At 32.1% G+C, this 13,260-nt stretch overlaps 1 protein-coding gene across 4 annotated transcripts in view; it reads right to left on the bottom strand.

The window, feature by feature from the left end:
- Positions 1–13,260, bottom strand: part of LOC139495280 (sodium- and chloride-dependent GABA transporter 2-like) — a 73,275-nt gene that overhangs the window by 26,422 nt on the left and 33,593 nt on the right. For all 4 annotated transcript variants that reach the window (XM_071283576.1, XM_071283579.1, XM_071283580.1 and 1 more), the window contains 2 exons: positions 12,671–12,805; positions 2,036–2,207 (listed from right to left, as the gene is read on the bottom strand). In XM_071283576.1, the coding sequence (XP_071139677.1) occupies positions 2,036–2,207; positions 12,671–12,805 (307 nt within the window). The remainder of the gene's footprint in view (positions 1–2,035; positions 2,208–12,670; positions 12,806–13,260) is intronic.

Here is a 13,260-nt window from a genome sequence, read left to right as displayed (position 1 = left end):
AAGTTTCATCAATGTTTTTCAAGCATTTACCTGAAACAGATTGGAAATAATCTATGTAACCTAGAAGCTTAGAATATATTTATGAAAACGGTTGAGACAAACGTACTGATGATTTTAAGAGTTATTTCCCTTAACCTAGGTCTACCTCCTTAAATGTTGAAGGAATAACAAATTATATATGGGCTTGTATGCAGACCTCAGAAAAACCATGAAATTAAATATCTACGAACATACAAGTTTACCTTTTATATCCATGAAAATTGGTACCCACGGAAATAAATGAATCCACAGTATGCAATAAAATTAACATATTTTCACCAGCAGTTTCGATTTATAACTTTTCAGTATTTTGATGTTCATATCTAACTTAAACATGTTAAATAGTCTATTCTATCACTGTAATAAATTGTAATGAATTTAGCTAGATAAGTTGGTTTCCTTGTTTGAATTCTTGTCCAACCCTTTTATAGCTTACAATATGGTATGGGTTTTGCTTTGCTGAAAGCAGGCATAATAATCAGGTCTCAGCATTTCAAAGATATTTAATTTTGTTCCAGGAACAATGATGCCTAATTGCAGCATTTAAAGTGGTTAGAAATTAAGAAGAATTTTTAAATACATTGTAAATTCATTATTGTTTATAACCATGATAACAGATATATATTGGAATAGCATACCAAGAAAGATAACCCAATAATTTTCTTCTGAAAATTGTTAAAATGTTTCATGGACAGTGAAAAAAATCAGCAAGATAACTGTAAACACCTGTATGTATATTTTAACCTAAATTTAATACTTAGGCCTAAAAGTGCATGTGATACTGATACTTTATGGACATATGGATATCATGGATATATTATAAGCAGATGTGGTACGAGTGCAAATGGGACAATTCTCCCACCAAGTCACAACTTGTAAAAGTAAACCATTATAGGTGAAAGCATGGCCTTCGATGCAAAGCCTTGGCTCAAACCAAACAGCAAGCTATAATTTATAAAGGGCCATAAAAATGACTAGTGTAAAACCATTCAGTTAGAAAAACTAACAGTCTAATCTATATAAAAATATTAAGAAAGAAGAAACACTTAAAACATGTGAAACTGCGAGCTACTGCTCACTGGCCATGGTGTTACCCCTGCCACAAGTGGATAATTTTAATAGTGTAAAATCATACAAGTGTTCTGTAAACAGGAAGTTGTCGAGTGATGAATCTGAAAACGCATCACACGGTATAGCAGACATATAAACCCTGAAACCAAATTTCAGAAATCCTTGTTTTGTAGTTCCTGAGAAAAATGTGACAAAAAATATTCATGGGACGGACGGACTGACTGATTGATTGATGGATGAACAGACGGATAGACAGAGGTAAAACAGTATGCCTCCCCCTTTTTCAAAGCGTTAAGTGGGGGTATAAAAAATGAAATTCCTATCCTATTCTTACCCAACTCTATTAGGCATAGGCATGCATAATAAAACATAAACATTTTCAAAGAGAGGCTGCAGACAATTTTTTTTTCATTCTTACTTTGTAGTTTGATGATCAAAACATTGATCTGAATTCCACCCATGGCCACAGGTACCCCATACATAGGGTTTCTCAACCATTGATAACATGGCATATAGACCTACATGGCAGATCAGAGGAGCAAGGTATAAAAGAGAGGCCCCAGGTATATTTTTTATACTTACATTGTAGTTTCATGGTCAAAACATTGAACTGAATTCCACCTATGGCCACAGGTACCCCATACATAGGGTTTCTCAACCATTGATAACATGGCATATAGACCTATATGGCAGATCAGAGGAGCAAGGTATGAAAGAGAGGCCCCAGCCCCTAGGTATATTTTTCATACTTACGTTGTAGTCTCATGATCAAAACATTGATCTGAATTCCATCTATTGCCACAGGTACCCTATACATAGGGTTTCTCAACCATTGATAACATGGCATATAGACCTACATGGCAGATCAAAGGTGCAAGGTATACAAAGAGAGGCCCCAGCCCCCAGGTATATTTTTTATACTTACGTTGTAGTCTCATGATCAAAACATTGATTTGAATTCCATTCATTGCTACAGGTACCCCATACATAGGGTTTCTCCACCATTGATAACATGGCATATAGACCTACATGGCAGATCAGAGGAGCAAGGTATACACAGGTCAGGAAGAGGTCAATAAGTAATGCCACACCAATACCTGAAATATGATGCATTGCATATATATATAAATCATTGACAAGGACTTAAATCATGATCTTAAATGATTACAATTGTCAGTTTTCCAGCCAATAATTACAATGAATTATAAAACCAGGTTCAATCCACCATTTTCTACATTTGAAAATGCCTGTACCAAGTCAGGAATATGACAGTTCTTGTCCATTCGTTTTTGATGCGTTTTGTTATTTGATTTTGCCATGTGATTATGGACTTTCCAAATTTGATTTTCCTCTGAGTTCAGTATTTTTGTGATTTTACTTTTTATGTGTTATTCTGTTTGGTTAATTTAATAAAAATTTGTCCCTACGGAGTACTAACTGTAGATTTAAGTACAGCTCTTTGTAAGAACCAGGCAGAGTGCGATACATGATGGTTTCAGATTTTATCTATAATTAGCCTAGTAGAAGCATTTAATGAATATTGCTCAAAAAAAAATTTAAGTGGGAAAATATGAGTGGTTGTCATGGTAACGGACACTCTATTTTTTGGTCGTTAAGCTTGGTAAAATCTTTCAAAAAACAGCTAAATCACCACAATTCAGAGCCCGCTTATGAATAGAATCATGCATTTTTCATTAATGTTCAAATCTAACATTGATAGAACTTGGTTTAAGCTTCATTTTAGTGAAGATTGCATGTCAACCAAATTTGTAATTTTTTTGTAAATTTTTGCGAAAAAATGCATATTTTCAACATTTCTGAAATTGGGATTTTTTCGAAATTAACAAATTTTCTCTGGTGTTTTTCAAAAAAGTGCAAATGTGTACAGAATAGTTAGCACTGAAGTTATGAAGTTTGGATACTACTTTACCAAATTGAATGGAAAAATGCGTGGGATTTTCTTCAGTTTTATCACCATAGCAACCGATTTTTTCCTTGGAAACGGAGTTTTATTTGCAGAATATTGCAGTTTAAGAGCTTAAATGTCTTGGATTTTTTCATAACCGATAAGAAAATACATAAAAACTTTAAATTACTATCATCAAGTGTTGTTGACTTCAATTGTTACCACAGAAACACATATTAACCATAGCAACATCTACTCTGAAACTGCATAAATAGAAATTTATGTAAAAAAATACATAAATAGAGGGCGTTTATTTTCAAATTGGAACATGACTGCATGCTTTGCTTCACTCACAGTCTTGTCTGTTTTTTTTTCTTCAGATTTTTCAATAAATGTAATATATAATGTAATATTGGGGTTAGAAGGTAAAAAGGGGGGGGGGGTAGGTTCATTTTTTTAAAAAGATATCATACATGAAGATTTTTGAAAAGATAACGTTTGGTCGGCGAGCCTGATAATAAATAGAATCATTTTTTTCTCTCAGAAATTTCTTATATAACATCGATATAACTTGGTTTTAGCTTCAGAGCTAAGTTAAGGTACATTGTAGTTGTCATGTTTTGGGATTTTTGTCAGATTTTGGGAAACCTCAAGTTTTATTCATTTCATTCAATGCCTTAAGAATAAATTTGTAAGGGTTCTGCGGAACCCAGTGTCTTGCCTACTTTTGCTGTAAATCGCAGGCTCAACAGAAATGAGGAAAAAAATCGCTAAAAATATTCCTCTTGATACTATCTTTTGATTGTAAGAAGCTTCTGTCCAAGTTTGGTAAAAATCCAGGATAGTTTATGAATCTCATAAATGTTTTAAAAACTTTTACTGCAGACTGTATGTCATGTTAACTGGAAGAAAATCTAAGTCCATTTAAAAGTAAAATACGGAAAAATGGATTTATCTTTTTACAAAATTTACTTCTTGATACTATCTTATGATCATAAATAAGCTTCTGTCCAAGTTTGGTACAAACCCAGCATGCCCAGGATAGTTGGAGAAAGTTATTAAAATTCTAAAACCTTTAACCACAGAGTAAATGTAATGTTTCCCCGCAGAAAAAAAATAAGTCCATTTATAAGTAAAATACGGAAAAAAATAGAATTTTATTTTTACAAAATTTACTTCTGGATACTTTCTTATGATCATTGGTATCTTGTAGAGAGTTGTCTTATTAACAATTATACCACATCTTAAGATCAAATGGTCACTTTTAGAAATTTCTTTATAGTTAACCAACAACATTCAAACTTGATCTCTGTTTTGTGGTAATAAGCATTGTGTATACATGTTTCATAAGATTTGATTGAGGCAAACTATAATTGCAAAATAGAAACCAACTTTGTGACAACTAATGTACTGACGGACATGGATTAAACCTACTACAACGCCCCCTCCCCCCTTCCAAATTGCGGCGCGGCCATAAAAGTGTTTATTTTAGTTTTTGCCATTGTACCTTGAATTGATCAAATGTGTGCACAACGCGTGGGACATCGGAAATTTATTCTTTTTTTACACATGAAACACTAAAGTCTTGTATTCATGAATGATTACAACTTGTTGGGACTAGAAAACATTGATAATTACAAAGAAAAATAACATTGGTATGTACTGCGCTGTTTCTAGTGTTGCATTTAATTAAATAAGACCATGTGTGGAATTTGTCTTCAAATTATTACTGTTATTAATCTTGTATTTATGCAAATATTCTCAGCTTAGTGGTTTCATTCCAAATCTCGGGATTAATGCAGTCTTTTATAAAGGTTACAGAGACAGATACAGAAAATAGTGGCGTAATTCATGTAAAGGTTAAAAAAACGTTGAAAATAGCAAAATATTTTTTTTGAAATTTGAACCTAAAATAAGATGCTCCGCAGGGAGCAGCTTTATACGACCGCAGAGTTTGAACCCTGAACATTGGGGCAAGTATGTACACAACATTCAAGGATTGTGATTAAATAGTTGACACAACAAAGGTTTCTGACACATAATGAATGTGGTCTCAGAACTTAAACTTAAAAGCTTTAAATTTTAAATTGGACATTACCTATTATGGTCCAATATCCAAAATCAAAATACATGGTTAGATTCAGCATATCAAAGAACCCCAAGAATTCAATTTTTTATGAAATCAAATAAAGTTCAATTTTGGACCTTTTAGACCTCAATGTGAACCAATTTGATAACCGGTCCCAAACATCAAAAATCTAAATACATGATTAGATTAAGCATATATCAAAGAACCCCAAATATACAATTTTGTTGAAATCAAACAAAGTTTAATTTTGAACCCCAATTTGGTTCAACTTGAAAACTGGGCCTATAATAAAAAATCTAAGTACATGTTTAGATTCAGCATATCAAAGAACCACAAGGATTCAATTTTTGTTGATATCAAACAAAGTTAAATTTTGGACCACAATTTGGACAAACTTGAAAACTGGGCCCATAATGAAAAATCTAAGCACATGTTTAGATTCAGCATATCAAAGAACCCCAAGGATTCAATTTGTGTTAAAATCAAACTTAGTTTAATTTTGGACCCTTTGGACCTTAATGTAGATCAATTTGAAAACGGGACCCAAAATTAAGAATCTACATACACAGTTAGATTCGACATATCAAAGAACCCCAATTATTCAATATTTGATGAAATCAAACAAAGTTTAATTTTGGACCCTTTGGGCCCCTTATTCCTAAACCGTTTGGACCAAAACTCCCAAAACAATCCCAACCTTCCTTTTATGGTCATAAACCTTGTGTTTAAATTTCATAGATTTCTATTTACTTATACTGAAGTAAGGGTGCGAAAACCAAGAAAAATGCTTATTTGGGCCCCTCTTTGGCCCCGTATTCCTAAACTGTTGGGACTTGAACTCCCAAAATCATTCCCAACCTTCCTTTTGTGGTCATAAACCTTGTGTTTAAGTTTTATTGATTTCTATTCACTTATACTAATATTATTATGCGAAAACCAAGAATAATGCTTATTTGGGCCCTTTTTTGGCCCCTAATTCCTAAACTATTAGAACCAAAACTCCCTAAATCAATCCCAACCTTCCTTTTGTGGTCACAAACCTTGTGTAAAAATTTCATAGATTTCTATTTACTTAAACTAAAGTTATAGTGCGAAAACCAAGAAAATGCTTATTTGGGCCCTTTTTGGCCCCTAATTCCTAAACTCCAAAAATCAATCCCAACCTTCCTTTTGACACACACACACACACACACACACACACACACACAACAAGATATAATGTTATCGGAATCTTGAACTTATGAGATGTATGTAGAAGGACGCATAGTAAGGAATAATTCATAATTGATACAATTATTTTGCTTGATATTTTTTATATGATAATCTTGCCGGTAATATCATAATTATTTTACCGGGATTAGCACAATTCCAACTTAGCAGATGTATTCTATTTGTCTATCTCGGAGATCCTGAATTTTAATTGCGGGATAGTAGTACAACAAAGGAGTTATTAATTATATGTTAATAGCTACATGTATATTTAAAGAGGATTCCATTATACTGGACTTCTGATATTAGCGATCAACAATTGACTATTATTGTTTTTTAAGTCACCACCAACTTAAAATGTGTTCAATTTGCCTGTCCGTCTATCCGTCCGTCCATCACACTTAAGTTTCATTTTAGAAATGCTTTGACCAAATGATTCTATTATTGGTTTGTTAATATTATGTTACAGGTCAATTTTCTGATTTATGCTGGAATAACATCTTAGAAGGGTGTGTGCCATAAAAAAATAAGAATTTTCTTACAATTGTTAGGGCCATATCTATCTTGCCTTGCCATAAGCCAGGTTGGCCCAGTTATTGTAAACCCATGAAGTTCATCATCTGCTAACTTCCAAAAATTGATAATCAGATGATGAACTCGGAACAAAGTCCGACCAAATGCAATTATCTTTTTAAGTATCTACTTGTATGCAACATTTTAAAAAATCAACATACCCCCCTACCCCCTCTTCCCCTCCAACCCCAATGTTACATTATATATTACATTTTTTGAACAATCTGAAAAAAAACCCAGACAAGACTGTGAGTGAAGCAAAGAATGAAGCCATATTCCAATTTAAAAATAAACACCCTCTATTTATGTATTTTTTTACATAAATTTCTCTTTTTGCAGTTTTTAAGTGGATGTTGCTATGGATAATATGTGTTTCCGTGGTAACAATTGAGGTCAACAACACTTGACGATAGTAATTTAAAGTTTGAGTTGGCTTTTATGTATTTTCTTATTGGTTATAAAACAATTCAGGACATTTAAGCTCTAAAACTGCAATATTCTGCAAATAAAAACTCTGTTTCCAAGGAAAAAATCGGTTGCTATGGTGATAAAACTAAAAAAAATCCCACGCATTTTTCTATTTAATTTGGTAAAGTAGTATCCAAACTGCATTACTACAGTGCTAACTATTCTGTACACATTTGCACTTTTTTTTTAAACACCTGAGAAAATTTGATAATTTCGAAAAAATCCCAATTTCAGAAATGTTGAAAATATGCATTTTTTCACAAATTTTTTCAAAAAATATACAAACTTGGTTGACATGCATTCTTCACTAAAATGAAGCTTAAACCCAGTTGTATAAAAGTGTAATTATGAACATTAATGAAAAATGCATGATTCTATTCATAATCAGGCTCTAAAATGTGGTGATTTAGCTGATGTTTTTAATGATTTTACAATGCTTAACAACCCAAAAATAGTGTGTCCGTTACCATGGCAACCACTCATATTTTCACACTCAAAATTATTTTTTGAGCTTTATTCATTTATTGCTTCTATTAGTCCATTTATAGATAAAATCGGGAACCCCCCATATATCACATGTATATGGCACTCTGCCTGGTTCTTATAAAGAGCTGTACTTAACACCAACAATCAATCAAATCAATATTTAACTAAGACGCCGTGTGATTGCCTTCAATAATGAGACAAACTCATTGTTGAGTTGGTAAACTTCTGGGGAGTTGGTGACCTTCTGCTGTTGTTTTTTTCTATGGTCGGGTTGTTGTCTCTTTGACACATTCCCCATTTCCATTCTCAATTTTATCATGCTGTAATAAAAACAATTTTGCATGTTTTAGACCGATCTCATTTTCATTTAATGTTGTGATGTATTTTTGTTTTTGTTGGACCAATTTTGTTTCATTTTAATTAAGTTGCTGTGTGTCTTTGTTTTGGGTATATTGTTAGATTTCAGTCAAATCATTATTGACAGTAGTGGGTCCACTTTGCGGGTGCGAGTGCTGCCTTGTAGCGGCATAAGCCTACTCTTTTCGAAATCTACAAGGGTGTCTTTAACATGCAAGAGATATGGCTCTCTCTTAACATGGGTCAGCCATTTGTCGTCCCCTTCCGATGGACTATCATTGTTTCCTCAAGACCATACTCGCAAATGGTGTCAAGGGAGAGCCGAAAATTGAGTTCCTGAAATTCTCATCCCCATCATTGGTATCAGCATTCATAAAGGATGGTATTTTATATCTAAACTAAATTTTAAGTGAAAAGAACTTGATGTTTACACATATTACATAAGGGATACAAGGACTATATCCTGTTTTGTTCCAAATATCTATGAGTGTTCTTAAGTGAAAATTTCTATTTTTTAAGTTATTACTTCAAAACATTAAGTGATAAAAACTTAGAGCTTCACAAATTTTAAACTCTATGCATGATTTACATATATTTTTAAAAATTTTAATTTGCTTAAAATATTTCCCAAAATTAACTCTTTATACATGTGTTATACTAACAAGAAGTCCATTTTTGTATCACACAGGAGGGGGATTGATCCCTTATTTATAAAGGAACAGTTTTCATTTGATTACTTTAATTATACACTATATAAAGTTTTACACTCAAGAATAGGATTTAGGAAACTTTAGTGTTAATTATCAAACACATTTTTAGTTGCTTATTTTTATTTTCCAATGATTAAAAAGAATTTTTACTTGCTTATTTTTATTTTCGAATGATTAAAAAGAAAACTGACAGTATTTATCAAGAATGTACTCATTGTCCCGGTACATAGTACTTAGTATAACTAGTAATTCACTATCTTGTCAAGTTGATGATGAAATATGAAGTAGTACTTGAGAAAGCATGACAAAATTTTTAAGTTTATTCAACAAATTGCAAAAATCCAAGTATCAGAAACTAGGATGTAGTGTGACAGATATGAAAAGAGTTCACACATTAAAACAAATTACTGTAAATTCAAAGCTGTTCAACAAAACATGAATTCATTCTGTTCAACAGTAACTGAGAAAAGTGTGACGAAAAATTACTTTGAAATTAGAGAACAAACCAAAAAATGGATGAGAATAAATGAAAGCATTTTAACACCACTATACGATAAATTGATTGTTGGTTGTTTAATGTTCAGTGGCAAATATTTCATTCATATTAAGGACAACCCCCCAATTAGAAAAGGGATATAATATTATAAACCAGGTGCTCCGCAGGGCGCAGCTTTATACGACCGCAGAGGTCGAACCCTGAACAGTTGGGGCAAGTATGGACAAAACATTCAAGCGTGATACAGCTCTGAATTTGGATTGTGATCAAATTTTTGACATTACATGGTTTTTTTTTACACAAAACAAATGTCAAGATTTTACAAATCAATTAAAGATTTCTTCTTCAAACTTTTTAAATCTAAAATTAAATAGTTGACACAGCATAGGTTTCTGACACAGAATGAATGTGGTCTAATGAACTTAAAAGTTTTTTTTTGCCTTTGAGCAATTCACTATGCTGTTGAATATTAATCCTCTCAAAAAAATGTTTGAAGAAATTTTCTTTTTATTTATGAAATCTGAAATGAGAAAAATTTAACCCCCCCCCCTTTTTTTCACATCCCTGTTTCCCTTTTTCCAAAACTGATATCAATTCAAATTTCTAATGGAGTTTGCAACAATAACTACTCTTTTAAATACATCATAAAATATTAAAATGTAAAATAAAGTGCTTATTATCACTGAATGGTAAAGATTGGTTGGTAGTAAAAGTGAATATACATTGTTTATTGTATAAAACAATAAAAAAAACTTCATCAGCAACATTCTATATTGGCAAATTTCCAATGAAGTTATTTACATAAAGTTATTGGCAAATAAAAATAGAAAATGACATCATAGTCATGTCTGGCAAATGTCCAACATACCTTATCTAAAAACATTTTAGATAAGATAAGGAAAAAAAGCTTCATCAGCAACATTTTATATTGGCAAATTTCCAATGAAGTTATTTACAAAAAGTTATTGGCAAATAAAAATAGAAATAAAAATAGAAAATGACATCATAGTCATGTCTGGCAAATTTCCAACATATATTATCAACTACTATTCTATACAAAGAAAGATAACTCCAATTGAAAATTAATTGCTATTGCACAATATTGTGCAATTAGATATTTCTTGCTTTTGTGCAATACTGTGCAATTGAAAATTTCTTGCTATTGCACAATACTTGATATGGAATCCTGATTTGGACCAACTTGAAAACTGGGCCCATAATCAAAAATCAAAGTACATAAAGCATATCAAATAAGCCCAAGAATTTAATTTTTGATGAAATCAAACAAAGTTTAATTTTGGACCCCCATTTGGACCAACTTAAAAATTAGGCCAATAATTAAAAATCTAAGTACATTTTTAAATTCAGCATATCAAAGAACCCCAAGGATTCAATTTTTGTTAAAATCAAACTAAGTTTAATTTTGGACCCTTTGGACCTTAATGTAGACCAATTTGAAAACGGGACCAAAAATTAAGAATCTACATACATAGTTAGATTCGGCATATCAAAGAACCCCAATTATTCAATTTTTGATGAAATCACACAAAGTTCAATTTTGGACCCTTTGGGCCCCTTATTCCTAAACTGTTAGGACCAAAACTCCCAAAATCAAACCAAACCTTCCTTTTATGGTCATAAACCTTGTGTTTAAATTTCATAGATTTCTATTTACTTATACTAAAGTTATGGTGCAAAAACCAAGAATAATGCTTATTTGGGCCCCTTTTTTGGCCCCTAATTCATAAACTGTTAGGACCAAAACTCCAAAAATCAATCCCAACTTTCCTTTTGTGGTCATAAACCTTGTGTCAAAATTTCATTGATTTCTATTTACTTATACTAAAGTTATTGTGCGAAAACCAAGAATAATGCTTATTTGGGCCCTTTTTTGGCCCCTAATTCCTAAACTGTTGAAACCAAAACTCCCAAAATCAATCCCAACCTTCCTTTTGTGGTCATAAACCTTGTGTCAAAATTTAATAGATTTCTATTAACTTAAACTAAGGTTATAGTGCGAAAACCAAGAAAATGCTTATTTGGGCCCTTTTTGGCCCCTAATTCCTAAAATGTTGGGACCAAAACTCCCAAAATCAATACCAACCTTCCTTTTGTGGTCATAAACCTTGTGTTAAAATTTCATAGATTTCAATTCACTTTTACTAAAGTTAGAGTGCGAAAACTAAAAGTATTCGGACGACGACGACGACGACGACGACGACGCCAACGTGATAGCAATATACGACGAAAATTTTTTCAAATTTTGCGGTCGTATAAAAAGGTAAACAATTCCACTAGACATGTTAGACATTGAGATTGCACCAGGCTTACAGAATATTTTATGAACCTGTTTAAATACAAAATAAATTTTAAGGTGCACCTGCAAATATGCATTTCAAGTGCACAGCTTGAATTATGTCACACCAAATGTATTGTTTACTTTCAAGATAGGTCATATAAGTCAACAACTATTCACAAGTCAACAATGTTGATAAAGATAAATATCTGTTACTGTAAATTCAGAAATTACTGAGTGCATTCATTATTGCGATTTTTGAAAAATGAATAATAGTGTGAGATTATTAATTACTATTTCAGGAAAATTTGCATATATATATCTACATGTATCAGATATCAGAATGCAGTTTTTTAAAGGTTATAATCACCCATGTAACAAATGTGTCACCCATTCTCAATATTTAGATAAAAGAAGATGTGGTATGAACGCCAATGAGACAACTCTCCATCAATAATTTGTAAAAGTAAACAGTTATAGCATGTATAGGTAAAAGTGTATTATTCATGTTAATAAAAACCTTGCAATAATAATTTTAGAATTTAGTGTTTTCAAGGTTCCTATTTACAAATGATTTATCCCATTGGACAATTGTTGAACATATTGAACTTGAAATTCTAAAAATAACTTGAATACAACAGGTCTGTCTCATATCTTGACTTAAATCTTGTAAATTTATATATATATATATATATATAACAATAAGAGTGGGTTTAAAACAAAACTTTACTACAAAATAGATGATTGTGTCTTGTCTAATAACAAAGCTATTCTTTTAGAAGAGTACAATCCAAGTTTTATTGAAAGTTGAAAGAATATCTTTTCAACAATGGCTGAGAAAATTAAAAGTCATTTTTTAAGCCTTCTTATACAAGTCTACTGAGCAGACCATTGGAGGGCTGTATACATGGTATAGCCAGTCAAGGTCGTAATAACTTCCATATACAATATGTATATGCAAGTCTAATACCTTTTGCAATAGGAACATGTTGAGAAAACAATCCCACAATTCCTTTCTGGTGATATCCTCCTAACTTCATCTGTATAAAAAGAACTGGTACACACACAATCAGGAGGTCTACATATAGAGCCAACAGTGACATACCTAAAAATATAAGATACAGTTACAGCGGATTCCACGGAGTGTGTAGCCAAAGGTAATATCTTTGGTTAGCTTGCTTGTTTGCTGAACCGTGAATTCATTGTTAGGTTAGGTAAACTACCCTACTTTATAAATAGACTAGTCCTACAGAAAACCAATCTATCTGTCTGTTGGACTATGTTACTTTGAAAGGAGGGTAGTATACCTCACCTTATAATGACTTCACGGTTCAGCTAACAAGCAAACTAACCAAAGATATTTCCTTTGGCTACACACTCAATGGAATCTGCTGTAATAATGGTATACAAACTGTTAGTCTTCATACATATAGCCAACAGACATACCTATATGAAAGATATGATAACAACAAGTCGACAAGAAGAGGAGCACATGCATGTACAGTTAGTACTTTATTTTAAGCTTTAATTTGGTTATACCATATATGCTACTTTGTATCT

This window comes from Mytilus edulis, chromosome 11 (assembly GCF_963676685.1).
Source record: "Mytilus edulis chromosome 11, xbMytEdul2.2, whole genome shotgun sequence".
Classification (NCBI taxonomy): domain Eukaryota; kingdom Metazoa; phylum Mollusca; class Bivalvia; order Mytilida; family Mytilidae; genus Mytilus; species Mytilus edulis.
The sequence above is the reverse complement of the archived record's forward strand: the minus strand, read 5'-3'. Positions and strand labels throughout refer to the sequence as shown.